The 15016-nt window shown below is 41.5% G+C and overlaps 1 protein-coding gene across 1 annotated transcript in view; it reads right to left on the bottom strand.

Moving 5' to 3' along the window:
* The window catches only part of dnah3.S (dynein axonemal heavy chain 3 S homeolog), a 169807-nt gene that overhangs the window by 141079 nt on the left and 13712 nt on the right, over positions 1-15016 (bottom strand). Inside the window, exon 2 of the mRNA XM_018239192.2 lies at positions 8551-8652. Within this exon, the coding sequence (XP_018094681.1) occupies positions 8551-8652 (102 nt within the window). The remainder of the gene's footprint in view (positions 1-8550; positions 8653-15016) is intronic.

The raw sequence follows: 15016 nt of genomic DNA, 5'->3' as shown, positions 1-15016 counted from the left end.
CATGCCCTCTAGTGGGGTCACTGTGCAGAGGGCAGAGGTTGGGAGCCTAAAGGCTGGATAACTGGGTGTGTAACCAAATACAGCAGTACCGGGGTCAAAAATGAAATGATGGATGAACTTTAATAGACAATGTGAGACTACAACTATGGTGTGAATATGGTAATATGAATATACTTGCAAACCAGGACTGGAACTAGGAGTAGGAAGAAGAGGCACGTGCTTACTGCCCCAATGCTCCTGCTCTCCGCCCCCAACCGATGTATAAAGGCTGGATTGACTGGGTGTCTAACATAATAGCGAGAACACTACTTCCTGCTTTTCAGCTCTCTAACTCTGAGTTAGTCAGCGACTTTAAGGGGAGCCACATGGGACATAACTGTTCAGTGAGTTTGCAATTAATCCTTAGCATTCAGCTCAGATTAAAAAGCAAACAGTTATGACCCATGTGTCCCATCCCCCCTCAAGTCACTGATTGGTTACTGCCTGGAAACCACTCAGTGGAAACCAAGAGAGCTGCAAAGCAGGAAGTAGTGTTCTGGTTATTATGTTAGACATCCAGTCATTCCAGCCTTAATATATTAAATTTTTTGCCTAACTAACTATATTGAATTTTTTTTTACACTGAATAATTCCTTTAAGATCCCATATTAAAGGGGGGGAAATTTCTTCCTGACTCCAAGATGGTGATCGGACCAGTCCTTGGATCAACTTGTACTATGAGCTATCTCCCATAACCCTGTATTCCCTCACTTGCTAAAAAGCCATCCAACCCCTTCTTAAAGCTATCTAATGTATCAGCCTGTACCACTGATTCAGGGTCAAACGACAACATGCTTTGGTGCCAAGTTATGCCGATGGTATTTACTACAATAGTACTGTGCACTTCCTAATAGTTGCAAGACATTGCAGATCCAAAACCCTGCCTACATGGCCAGGTTATTAAACCATTTGGGCACCAACTTAGACCCTTTGCACCACATGTTGCCAGATAACAGGTGGAATGGCATAGATTAAAGAGGAAACAATGATGGTCAAGTACTTGACAGCCAGTGCTATAAATATATGATCTACATTTAAATGACCCAAGAAATGAGACAATGCTTGATGGTTTAATAGGTGATGACCTACAGTTCCCTGCATTACCTTTCATTTATATCAAAGGCATATAAATGTATGTTATTACCTGCAAGTTGTGAACGTAGATCTCAGTCCCATGTTTATGAAAGTACTTGAGAAAACGGAGAAACAAGAAAAAATCTTTGAACGTATCCGAGGAAGGCTCTGAACTGCCTTCAAACCCCCCCCCCCCCCTTTTTGATTAATCTAGTGAAGTTGCCTTTCTTCTTTACACAGCTGAAAGTACTTCTCACTAAGCACAAGAGAAAAAGGCCTTTTTCTGGTGGCATCATACAAATACTGGTATTATAGATTTTCTCTTTTCTTTATCCCTACATTATTTAAAACACAATTATCCTTTACCTCATTTTTAATTAGGATTCAGTTACATACTCATACCCATAGATGCAGACAGTAATGGCTGCTTTGAAGGTTTTCTCGTTTGTGGAATGAAATAGAAAAGAGCTGAAATTTCCTTCCCTTGGGGAGTTACTCTGAAAAAAGCCACAAATCTCCATATTCCTTTTCCAGTGATGTGCTAAGAAGTGTGTGGGAAGTTAAAGCAGTGATGCATTACAGATATTAAATGTGCCTGTTACATAAAGCTCTGTCTGGAGACTTAGGGCCCAGACATGAAAGTCATGTCATTCAGTATCAAAGAATATACACTTTTATATGAGACTATGCTTTCCTCTAGACTAGGCAGTGACATGAACGCGAACACTTTACCCTGAGTGAATATCAGGGGCCCACAGAATCATCAAAGATATGCACTAAATTATACACTGACTCAGAGCAGAGAGTAGGTGGAAATGTGACTTGGTTATTTTTGAACTATAACCCTCCAGCAACTTTAAAGGGATCCTGTCATCGGAAAACATGTTTTTTTTCAAAACGCATCAGTTAATAGTGCTGCTCCAGCAGAATTCTGCACTGAAATCCATTTCTCAAAAGAGCAAACAGATTTTTTTATATTCAATTTTGAAATCTGACATGGGGCTAGACATTTTGTCAATTTCCCAGCTGCCCCTGGTCATGTGACTTGTGCCTGCACTTAAGGAGAGAAATGCTTTCTGGCAGGCTGCTGTATTATTAACCGAATGTGTCTCAGTGGGACATGGGTTTTTACTATTGAGTGTTGTTCTTAGATCTACCAGGCAGCTGTTATCTTGTGTTAGGGAGCTGTTATCTGGTTACCTTCCCATTGTTCTTTTGAGTGGCTGCTGGGGGGGAAAAGGGAGGGGGTGATATCACTCCAACTTGCAGTACAGCAGTATAGAGTGATTGAAGTTTATCAGAGCACAAGTCACATGACTTGGGGCAGCTGGGAAATCGACAATATGTCTAGCCCCATGTCAGATTTCAAAATTGAATATAAAAAAATCTGTTTGGTCTTTTGAGAAATGGATTTCAGTGCAAAATTCTGCTGGAGCAGAACTATTAACCGATTCATTTTGAAAAAAATGTTTTTTCCCATGACAGTATCCCTTTAATTTGTTTTTCTACTGAAAGAACTCTTAAAGGAGACATAAAGGATTAATGAAAAACCCCTAATTTTGTAGGCAATTATAAGTAATATATGGTGTTGCTTTTACATGGTGCTAAAAATTTATATTTTCTATAAAAATGGCCCCTTTATTGGTGTGTCATAACGGTCCCTGCCAGAAGCACAGTAGGAGGGGGACAGCCAATCACAGCCCTGCAGTCACACAAGCACAGACAGACTTCAGTTCCCTATCAGGTCCTGCTAGCTGCTGATTGGTTCATGTCCTACAGTACAGTGAGCTGAGAGCCGCCGGCTCCCCTGCACAGCCTGGGAATTCAGGGAGCAGGAAATGGAAGAGAAGGGAGGGATTTTTTTAGGTTTTTGCAGAAATATTCAATAAATCAGCCTGAAACACTACTTTTTTAAGCCCAATTCTTCTATATCTAAATGAGTATAATGCACTTGTACATTCTTATTTTTTACAAAATGTGTCTCCTTTAAACAACAAAAGATTGTTTATTTTATTCCATCTAATTTCCATTCAGGTTGTAAGAGATCCAAAGTAGGCAGCCAAGACTTAATTACAGAAACAAGATCTAGATAATCTAGTTCTGCTCTATATATATATATTTTATTTTTACATAATACACAAGTATAAGATCTGTTATCTGGAAACCCATTATCCAAAAAGCTCCAAATTACAGAAAGGCCATCTCCCATAGACTCTATTTTATCCAAATAATCTTAATCTCCAAGCCTATTGGGTTTATTTAATGTTTATATGATTTTCTAGTAGACTTAAAGGGGAACTAAAGTCTAAAATAGAATAATGCTAGAAATGCTGTATTTTGTATACTAAAACATGAACTTACTGCACCAGAAGCCTAATTAAACAAATGATTAATGTTTTCAAAGTTGGCCAAAGGGGTCACCTTGTAACTTTAAACCATCTTCGCAAGACCAAGACCATGCAAATGCTCAGTGTGGTCTGGTCTTCTGTTGGGAGGTTAAGCTTAGGGATCGTCATAAATGATCAAAACAGCACGTCAAATAATTTCTGCCATATAAGCCGATATAGCAAGACTGATTAATAATCAGAATATTCATACTGCACCAGGTCTGCAGAATCTCTACACAGTCACTGCTGCTCTACAGGGAAACAAACAAAGCTGCTCAAGTTCTGGGAAGTAAGTTGGGGGGAGCTCCACCCTGCCTTTTGAAAGTATGATTGTCTCTCTGTAGAGCAGTTAGGGACCATCTGAAGTTTCCTGTCTGCAGCAGTCAAGGGGGGGAATTTCATTGCATACAGTCAGGTTTCTTATAAAAACGGTGGACATTTTTTAATTAAAGCATATTGTAGATAGATTTCATTTTCATTAAAGAAAGTAAAAATAGGATTTTATTTTATTTTTTGCCTTTACATCCCCTTTAAGATATTGAGAACCAAATTACGGAAAGATCCATTATCCGGGATGGACCAGGTCCTGAGGATTCTGGATAACAGGTCCCATACCTGTATTCTACAAGCTAAAGTTCACCTACTGAATTATTAAGCACAGCCATGGTGGTTGCTGATCAGATCACAAACTTTTTGTGCTCATCAGAGTAGTACAAGGTTTACTAGCATAAAATAAATAAACTCAAGATGATGTCCGTGAGCGATGGGCTACAGAAAAAACATCTCTAAGCTCCATGTATAATAAGCCCCAGTGTGTCTTTTAAAACTGGGTAAAAGAAAGGGAATCTTACAGTACACAGTAACATTTTAGATTGTCTATCTCCAGTCCTGACAGGCTAATGCTATGCTGTTCTTTCACTTGTTACTGATCTCTAACTTTGCCTTGAATCATCTCCCATCGGAATTGCTTCTCAAGTGCCTAAAAACGATCATCGTTGACAGCAGAACTGGTAGGGCCCGTCACGGCCAGAACGCCTGCAGTGCATTAATAATGAAAACACATTTCAGCTTCTTTCCTCAATAGTTTTGCAGAAAGGATGGTAGCTTTCCATTTCGGTTCTCGGTGTAAAAAAACATCAGTTAAATAATAATGAATTATTAATTGTGGCATATTTCCCATCACTTAGGAAAGCTGGAGCCAGTGGCGTAACTAGATGTTGCTGGGCCCCACAGCAAATTCATTTTAGGGCCCCCAAAATATCCAGTGTTTGTCCTGTTTTACCAATATATGTTCAAATTGCTCATCAATGAGAGCCTCATGGGGCCCCCTGTACCTCCTGGGCCCCCCTGCGGCCGCAGGGTCTGCTTCCTCTGTAGTTACGCCCCTGGCTGGAGCTGAATTCTGTACCAGTTCTTCTCTCAAATCTAAGATGGCCTTTCAGTGGCTGCTGAATTAAAGCCCCTAAAATCCTCCAACAGCTCCTAGGCAGTTCCTTGAATCACTTAACTGTTTAAAGGAGAACTAAACCTTAAAAATGAATATGGTGAAAAATTAAATTTTCTATACTGAACCTATATAGCCTAAAGGTTCATCATCTCTATAGTAGTAATTGATTCAGACCTTCACAGTTGTCACAGGAGTTTCCCATCTTGGAATTTGTAGTGTCTGCGACTCGCACATGCTCAGTGTGCTTTGAGCAGCTGTTGAGAAGTTAAGCTTAGGTGTCATTGCAGATTTGACTGTCATATAAACTGATGCAACAGGGCTGATTATTAAACTATGATGCTAATTGTGCTGGTTTCTGAGCCATGTACTAATAATGTGAATTATTTACTAATACCCTTACTATTGTGACATTAATATTCTATATATTCAGTATCTTGTGCTTCGGTCCTTTAGCTCAGTAACTGACAGCAGCCCAGAGCATGTGCAATGTATCAGCAGAAAAGATAAGGAGCTATTAGAAGATGTTTGGAGGCACAGATCTTTATTGCTAAAGGGCTGTGGCTGCCTTGGGTTGTATAGAAGCCCAAAATGTAATGAATTACATCTCTGACATATTTCCTTAGTTAAGCTTTAGTTCTCCTATAAAGTGGTTGTTAACTCAAAAATAAAAGTTTGCTTAACAATAGAAATGGTTATCTTTTCAATTTTACAATACACGTTAATTACAAATTTTTAGTGTTGTTAAAGCTGTTTGCAAATATAACTGACATTGAAAGCAGTATTTTTTTATTATTATGTGGTTCTGAGTTTATATCCCCTTAAAGCTCTTCTTAAACTTAAACTCTTCAAAAAGTATTTGAATCTTGTTTCCTTCAGTCTGGGAATTCATAATTACAGCAAGCAGGTAGGAGACATTTTGTGGACACTGTTATTAAGACAAGCCTTACATCATCTCAGAATCTTGTTTGTGCACCAGAATGGAGGACCTGATGTCCATCCCCATGCCCTGGCTACACAATTAAATGGTGAAGAGAACGGGGGAATGTGGGGAGAGCAGTGACATCTAGGAAGTGCTGAATGGAAAGTAATTGTCTGCCCCGCCTCTATGGCCAGGGCATAGAGGAGTGGCAGACAATATTTGATTGACAGCTGAGATTTTTAAATGATCTTACAACAGCTATGAATGCTTTAATAAAAAATAGAAATTGGATTACATGTTTAATTTGAAAAGGACTTGTATTATACAGCTTTTTGTGTCTGGGTGACAGGTCCACTTTAAGCCTACATTATGGGGCATATTTTAAAAGGGCATGTGTCACTTTAACACCATCCTATGGCATGTAAATACACATCAATCTAGGTACAGTGATTAGCTCATTGCAATGGATGATTTCTGTGAAGATAATGCACTATATTAATTAATAAGTAAAGCCTATAATAGAGGTTAATAATAATGTCATGTACTTTATACCAAGGGTTACTTGGCCATAGAATATTTTGCAAAACGTTTAAATCCTGCCCCTAGATCTGCTTTCCCTTATATGCAATCCTCACTTAGAAGTAGCCTTTCGTCTATTCTTCCTTGCTAAAATGAATTTATTCAGCAAAAGGGATTAAGTAGGATATGACACTTTTATTTCTGGAGCAAGTCTATTCCTAAAGACATAAATTATATTTATCTATCTTTCTAGACTGATAAAAAGCAATGGGACAAAATGGGCATCGTCTCTATTTCTCACATCTGGAAAATAGAAGCCATGACATTACTCAGAACTGTTGAGATATAATTCTAAGAATCAACTATCCACTGGCCTTTTACACTGCCATCAGCACTTGCTGTGGGGATTTCTGTCAAAATAGTAGAGTTCGTTCAAGCTGAAGCTGATGGGCTAAGTGAGGCATTGAGCTAGCAAATAGAAAATAGTGGGCCTAAAAACACACAATCAATATTGCATCAAATATTTATCATAGAGTTATGAATTCCTTGTAAATGATATCATATAAACAGTGCTTAGTGATGTCATTCCTGTCACATGACTCAATAATATTTGTGTACAGGTATAGGACCTGTTATCCAGAATGCTCGGGACCTGGGATTTTCAGGATAACGGGTCTCTCTGTAATTTGGATCTTCATACCTTAAATCTTTTAGAAAAACATGTAAACTTTAAATAAACCCAATGGGCTGGTTTTGCTTCCAATAAGGATTAATTTTTATCTTAGTTGGGATCAAGTACAAGCTACTGTTTTATTATTACAGAGAAAAAGGAAATCCTTTTTAAAAATCTGGATTATTTGGATAAAATGGAGTCTATGGGAGAAGACCTTTCCGTAATTTGGAACTTTCTGGATAAGGTGTTTCCAAATAACAGGTCCCATAACTGTACTATAATAAATAATGTACCCCTATAAAATATAAGGATATAGGACCTGTTATCCGGAATGCTCGGGGCCTGGGGTTTTCCGGATAAGGGATGTTTTTTCTGTCATTTGGATCTCCATACCTTAAGGGGCAGATTTATCAAAGGTCGAAGTGAAAATTCGAATTTCGAGCTAATTTTTGTGTACTTCAACTAGGGAATAGTCCAAATTCTATTTGAATAAAATTCAAAAATTTGAATTTCGAAATTTATCATGTACTGTCTCTTTAAAAATTTGACTTTTACCATTCGCCATTTAAAACCTGCTGAATTGCTGTTTTAGCCTATGGGGGACCTCCTAGAACCTATTTGGAGTCAATTGTTGGACTTCATAGGTTTTTTTGTAACTTTAAATCGAATTCGATCGATTGTGCTGTTACTTCGATTCGTACAATGCGAATTCGAACGAAAATGGCCTATTCACCCGGAAAAAAAACGTAGATTTTATTTAATACATTTTGGTTGGTCTTTTTTAATTTGAAATTCAAGGGGTTTTTTTTATTGGAAATTCGACCCTTGATAAATCTGCCCCTAAGACTACTAAAAAAATTACTTAATTAAGAAATAAACCCAAATGGAATGACTTTATTGTAATTGATTGCTGTACAATAAAGTAATCCATTGGGAGCTGATTTCTGTGCAATAATGTAATTCAGTGTGAGAATGCACCATCTCTGAATTTTTATATAAAGATTTTTATGTATATACATTTTTCATATTATTGATAGCAAACTTCTGCCCCATTAAAACTAACCTTTGTTTAAATATCCAGTCATGCATAAATGAAAATAGTAAAACAAAACCAAATAAAAAGTGGAAACTTTGTCCTGTCTAGTAACCCATAGCAACCAATAAGATGTGTACTGACTAGTGAAGACCGAATCTGACCCATTTTCCCTCTCCGAAAATTCACAAAACGGCGAAAACTTTGCTAAATGCATTGAAGTCCATGGGCGACAAATTGTTTTTTATGTGCAACAAATTATTTTTGATGCGCGACACCCATTGGAGTTTATCTGCATCTTTTTGTGAAAAATTCCGCTCATCACTAGTACTGACAAGTAAATGCTACCTGTTGATTGGTTACTATCGTACTGTCAATGATAACCATGTTTCCCATTTTCCCCATATTGTTCGTGGTATATGGTAAAAATTGATGAATATACCTTTACACTTAGCATACCTGATATAATTCTGATGGCTCATTTGTAGATGTTGTTGGTAATGGAGGTAAACCTGGAAGTCCTCTGGAATGACTCATGTTGTACAAAGAGTCCGCTTTCAGCTAAAAAGGAGAAAATGTATGTATCAGTATGCAGTGAATTACTGTAATTATACCACATTGCATTGCATTACAGAGATGTATCAGCATGTGGCATATGTAAACAAGGCTTGTAAATATCAATGGACGTATTAAGATTTGTATGTAAACAGAGTTAAATAAAGAGATGTGTACTACTATTCAGTACTTATATGTACATATACATTAAGGGGCCCATTTACTTAGCTCGAGTGAATGAATAGAGGAAAAAAACTTTGAATTTTGAATGTTTTTTTTGGCTACTTCGACCATTGAATGGGCTACTTCGACCTTTGACTTCGACCTTCGACTTCGATTCGAACGATTCGAACTATAAATCGTTCGACTATTTGATAGTCGAAGCACTGTCTCTTTAAAAAATACTTCGACCCCCTAGTTCACCACCTAAAACCTGCCGAGGCCAATGTTAGCCTATGGGGAAGGTCCCCATAGGCTTCCTAACAATTCATCTCCAATTCACTAACAGGTGCAAGTGCCAATTCGCTAGCGAACCAGACCGTCATTATCGCAGTTTCGGACCCTATCGCCAGGCGTATTTTTGCTCCGGCGAACGTGCGCTACGCCGCAAATTCGGTAAAGTGTAGATTTTACTGAACGTTACCTATTTTGCCAAAGTTGACTTTGCCACCTCAGACCAGGTGAAGTGCTAAAACAAAGCTAGATCTTCTGTCACTTACATCATATCCTGTGTGCCGAAAATGCATTCAAGTTACAAAACGCTGGCGACTTTTCCTTTTCCGATGCGGAATTGCCTGCAAAAGTCCTGACTTTTTTTTAGGTAACTGTTTTTTTCCAGACATTTTATAATAAATGGAATATTAAGTGGGATCATGTGTAGGGCATTATATTAACGCTCTTGTCTTTATTAAGGTTCCCTAGACATTTCTAAGAAAAATTTAGAATAAAGACCTCCATATAACATTAAATTACCCGCCATATGCAAATTGACCTAAGCGCAAGATCACTAGAGAATTTTCGCTAGGCACAAACGACCGCTATGAAATGCTCGCAATGCCGAAGTAATGCTAGCGAAAGTTGCCAGCGTTCGGTGCCCTTCGCATATAAGTGAATTAGCATAGTGGTAGAGAATTTGCACCTGGCGAAGTGGTGCAATGTGTGCAAATCAGTCACTGGCGACAATTCGCCCTTTTGTAAATCTGCCCCTTAGGGTCGAATTTAAAATGTGAATTTTTGATTATTTTTTTTTATGGTCAAGACAGTCACATTTGACCAGGGAATTATCCCTAGATGTGGGTCATAGTGTTTGTGACCTGCACATTGGGTTGCCACCTCATACCTCCCAACATTTTGGAAACAGAAAGAGGGACAAAAAGATTTGTCGCGCGTATCGCCGCAACATTTTTTTGACCATGCCAATTTTTGTGGCCACCTAATTCCCTTATCCATTTTACAAAATTTGGCAGGTTATTAAAGTTTGAACACATATCTGTGGTTTTTATGTGTTATGACAGTTTTGCTAATGAAGGTGAATTGCCCTGTAAGCTGTAAGTCTAACTTCTTATCTTATCTAAAACTGTTACAAAAGTATTTTAAGTATCCATTCTGGGCTCTCTGCCAAGAGCTAATTTTTTCTGGCTGTTCAGTACAGCAGATCAAAGAGAAACTAGGGATTTATCAGTACAGATCCGGGACTGCGGGTTGAGCTGTCAAAAGCGTAAAAAATGACAGTTGGGAGGTATGCCACCCTGGTAATTCACCAGTCTAGCCAGTAAATCACCAGCTAGGGCTTGGGTTGTTATTACAAATTTAACTGCAATGTACAGGCACAAGTGATGGATTATGATGCAGAAACATGAAAGTTTGCATGTATGCCTACACCTGGTCCAATGAAATGGTTGCGGGATAATGAAGAAGTTTGATGCCAGCATAGGGGTTGATTCTCTAGATCGGCCCCTGTGGCATCAGTCTAACAGTAAAGAAAGTTCACAACCTGACTTACAGAGCTCATGCCTGATGGAGGAAAATGAATGCAATGTATTTTTAAAATCTTTTATTTATAAAAATGAGAAAGAATAGAGACTAGAAAGTAAATGTCAATATCTGTGCTTTAATTTTTCACTATGATATTGTAGGGATGTGAAAATCTTAGACACCCTTACACTTTACAGACAGGCACATCCCTAGTAATACGGACACCTCAGTGGGTCCTTATGGGGACCTTGTGCTTATGTAACCCCTGCAGTTCACACAGTGTACACTAGTGGCACTGTGCCAGAGTATAAAAGGTTTAGGAACCATGTGCTCTGGGTCCATTGCTTTAGCCCAACCAAGCAGGCTGGAAGGGAATGGGTGATGCTGACCCTAGGCGCCTTGGCCCTAGTAATTAGATAGCTATACTCGTTTTATAGATCGCTCTAGGAGTGATAGAGAGGTTAATTAGTTGAGCAGCTCAAGGCTCCGCCGAGGAGATTAGAGGGATTAAGATCCCAGGGTATTACTGACCCAGAGTAAGGAACCAAGTGTTGAGATAGGGATGTCAGGAGTTCCCCTAGTCTGCCACTGGAAGATATCCTGAAAACTGGGCAATACCCATCGCATGCTGTCAACTTACTCTCTGCTGTATATTCCCTAGCCTGTGGGGATTCAGCCTATACGTGCTGTGAGTATATGCTTCCTTTATGCTGCTGTGTATGTTCTATATTCCATTGTGGATCAATGTGCTAAATGATCTCTGTGCTCTTGTTCAATAAATAGTGTTCTTTGTTCAACTGTTAAAGAACTACTGGCGCCCATCATTGTGCTATCGCATCAGGTTACAGTTACACTACACCCTTGCCTCCACCCCGCTGCGAGGGCTTACCCCTGAGAAAGAGAGCTCATCGGTGGTCTCAGCCCACCAAGGAAAGTAGAGTAAACTGTCCCAGCACAAGTCAGTTTACTATAGCGCTACATTTTGGGGCCTGAAAAGGGTTTAACTGTAACATTGCACGCGGCCTAGTGTGACAGGCGCTGCGTGTGCGGACTCAGTAGGAAAAAGGCACCTAGGCGGGGAAAGTCTGTAGTTCTTATTCCCCGAGCGGTGTGCCTTCTGATTATATTGTGAGCGTGTATCCCTCACACAATTTGGTCACAGCAAAAGCATAATGGCTTCCCTGTCTGAAGCTGCCTTGTGGGACTGGTCCTTAGAAATGGGAGCGGATCCTGACTACACGTTTGTAGTGGATAATGTCCCAGAGGGGTGCCCTATAGATGTTGTGAATCATTCCTTAAGGGACAACCCCATATTTAATGCTTTTGAATATGTTGCACAAGAACCGTCTGATGAGAAAGGATTTGTCCGGGTCTTGTATTGGGTCCCTGCCGAACCTAGCAGTGATACATGGCCTTCCAAGGTGTACCCTATGGGAGTCTCTGCAGAGGGGTGTCCGTGCCGGTATCAGAGCCTGCCTAAGTCTGCCCAGCCTATGAGCAGTCCCCCTCCTCTATCATTGCTTAATTTGACTTCTGAGTGTGAGGATCCGATGATAGATGAATCTTACTATAGCTCCAGGCTATGGGAAGAGAACAAGGGCTGTAGCATCAAGGATTCAGAGTACGCTGAGATTAAAATGTCTACCCCTGGGCTAAATCCATTCCTAGCTGCTGATGCCATAGACTTTAATGACTTTTTGCTAGCTAAGGAACCTTTTTGTTTGGCCTTGGGAACAGAATCATTGGTGGACAGTTGCCCTACGACACCACCACCTTCACCGCCACCTATACCACCTCGTGTAGGAAAAGTTGCTGTGAAGGAATTTTGTGTTGCGCAACCTCCAGAGCCAGCGCCCTGCCCTGCATGGGTTGAGAAGGGAAACGCGCGAAAAAGTAGAAAAGGGCGTACCAGATTATCCCAAGGGGGTGTTACCCGAGCCATGGCGCGACGTCCCACCCTGGAGGATAGTACCGCTGCCATATTGAGTTTGGTTTCCATGCTGTGAGACTCGGCTGAGTCAGATAGGTGTGTGGACAAACCAATTGCTAAGTGCGTTGCCGAACCGGTTTCTGAGCCTGCGGCTGAATTTGTTATTGAACCGGAGGTTCCGGAGCCTACTATGGAGCCTTTGCCCTGTGATACTTCCCAGGTGGAGCCCGAGCGGCAGTATGTGTATCAGGGTACCTTTACCCCGAGCGAAAGGGGAATGATGATTCCGGCCTGTGGCGTGTGTGATATGGAAGCGCCCAACGCCTTGGAGGACCCGGATGGCGTGTGTTCGCAATGCGAGGCCTGCTTATGGATGGGACCATTCAACCGGGCTGATCAACCTCCATTGGTGGAGAAGATACGGGACAAGGTGAGCGGCAAAACTATTCTTGTCTACCAAGAGATAGAGGAGGCCCCGGGGGTGTCAGCGGCTGCGGCCCCCGCACCCGAACTTGTCCCAGAGAAGGCCCCGAAGCCCGCGCTAGAGCCGGCCTTTGTACCCGCACCAGAGGGTGTATTAGAGGGATTACTCGGTGAGTCTACGCTCACCCCAGCTTGTGCCTCCCCAACCGAGGTGGCTCCGCTTGAGGGAGATGTGCCCGTGATCGCGGCTGCGGTCAGTGAAAACACTCTGTCCGGCTGGACAGCAGATGTGTGCTCCACTACCCCTTCGTTGAAGCCTGAGGGCTTGTGTGATGTTTTGATGGCCATGATGCCCACACCTTTGGTTGTGTCTACCGCAGTGTTGGATGCACCAGGGGGAGAAGTGTGTACCCCTTCTGCTATAGGGGCCCCCGTTTGCTGTGTGCCTACACCAGAACCGCTACCAGAAGACTGTCTGGAAAGGGCGTGGCACGCGCCTGAAGTTGATGTGGCCTGCAGGCCTGACGCTGTTCAACCAGCGCTGTTCTGACGCTGGTTGAATCTCAAGTTTCCAAAACTCCTATGGTTGTTCCAGGAGCTGCCGCTCCTCATGTGAGGTTTAATTCTTCTGAGTCAAAGTCTTCATCCCGCAAAGTGTTGCTCAGTGATTCGAAGCCTTGTGGGGATTTGACTGTCACCATCTATACAGCCCTTGCTGTTCCTACTCCAACTCCAGTCATAGGCCATGACGTGGACTGGAGAAAGTTTTCCTTTAACCGATTGGGGCCGATTGCACCCATAGCACCCTCCATTCGAGACCCTCCAATATTGGAGGATGATGAGGATCTGCTGGATAAGTTGATGTCATCCAGTGTGAACAGTGCTGATGAATCCATACTGGAAGTTCCTGCACAGATTCGGTGCCAAAGTAAAAGGTCTGTGGTGAGTGAGCCAACCAATCCTGTATGCCCCAAAGTGATTGTGCCTCAAACTCCTAGTGAGCCTGGAGAGAGCACTCAAGTGGCTGAATTGTACCACTACGAGTGGGGAAAGATATCCCTGGAGAGGGAAAAGAATTTGCTTGCTGCTATTCCCAAACCTAAGGAAGATAATCCCTTAGGACCAGTTCCAGGATGGGAAGAATATGAGGAGACTCCAGAAGCTGAGCATGGTCCAGGCCCTCCTACAGAAGTGCCTCGCAGCTTCATTGCTCCTCCTATCATAGGCCCCGAGGAGGAAAAAGATTTCTGGGTGCTGCCAGGACGGGCAGATCCGAATGTGTTTACTTCTGTCTCCATAGTGCAGAGAGTAATCAACTTCCATGTCCATCGAACCTGGGGTTACTTCATGCCCTATGCTCCTCTGTGGGTGTACGAAAAGGTGGCTGCATCTTATGAGAATTGGCTAATCGATGAGATCCTATGAAAGGAGAAGATGCACCACAGTTGCCTCACAAACCCCGACAAGGTGAGGCGTGAGCAAGATTGGTAATACCTGCGTTCCATCGAGAAAGAGTGGTGGTATGGCCGCACTATTCTTCAAAATGCTGTGAAGAGCTGTGGAAAGTACAACCCCACCAAGTATTTCAACCTAGAAGTCTATTTGGGAGATGGACAATGGGTGGACAAACCCCATCCCAAATACTACATTCCCTATGAAGACACCAAGGCCAGGTTTCTTCACATGATTTGAGTCTACTGGTGGGTGGTGGTTTCTTTTTGAAGGGACATTGTGTTTTTCCACTGATGATGCTCCATTGGGAGTGTGTTCCAGTTATCATTTTCCTGTCCCTCCAAAGTGACTGAACTTTCTTCAGGGAAGGATTTTTTTTCTTTTACTCCTCTTGGAGTTAGGTCCAAGGACTGTTTAGTTAACACCTGCCTGTTGGTAGGTTCCTCCAATTTTTCCTTTTTATCCTCCTAAGTGCATTTAAAAAGGACTGTGGGTTCGACTATTTGATGGACTAGAATACTGATATGTTTGAAATGCAGTATCTCTAACTTGTACTTTCTTTTGCAGGTGTTTACTGATCAAAGTTTACCT

Source organism: Xenopus laevis, chromosome 9_10S (assembly GCF_017654675.1).
Source record: "Xenopus laevis strain J_2021 chromosome 9_10S, Xenopus_laevis_v10.1, whole genome shotgun sequence".
Classification (NCBI taxonomy): domain Eukaryota; kingdom Metazoa; phylum Chordata; class Amphibia; order Anura; family Pipidae; genus Xenopus; species Xenopus laevis.
The sequence above is the reverse complement of the archived record's forward strand: the minus strand, read 5'-3'. Positions and strand labels throughout refer to the sequence as shown.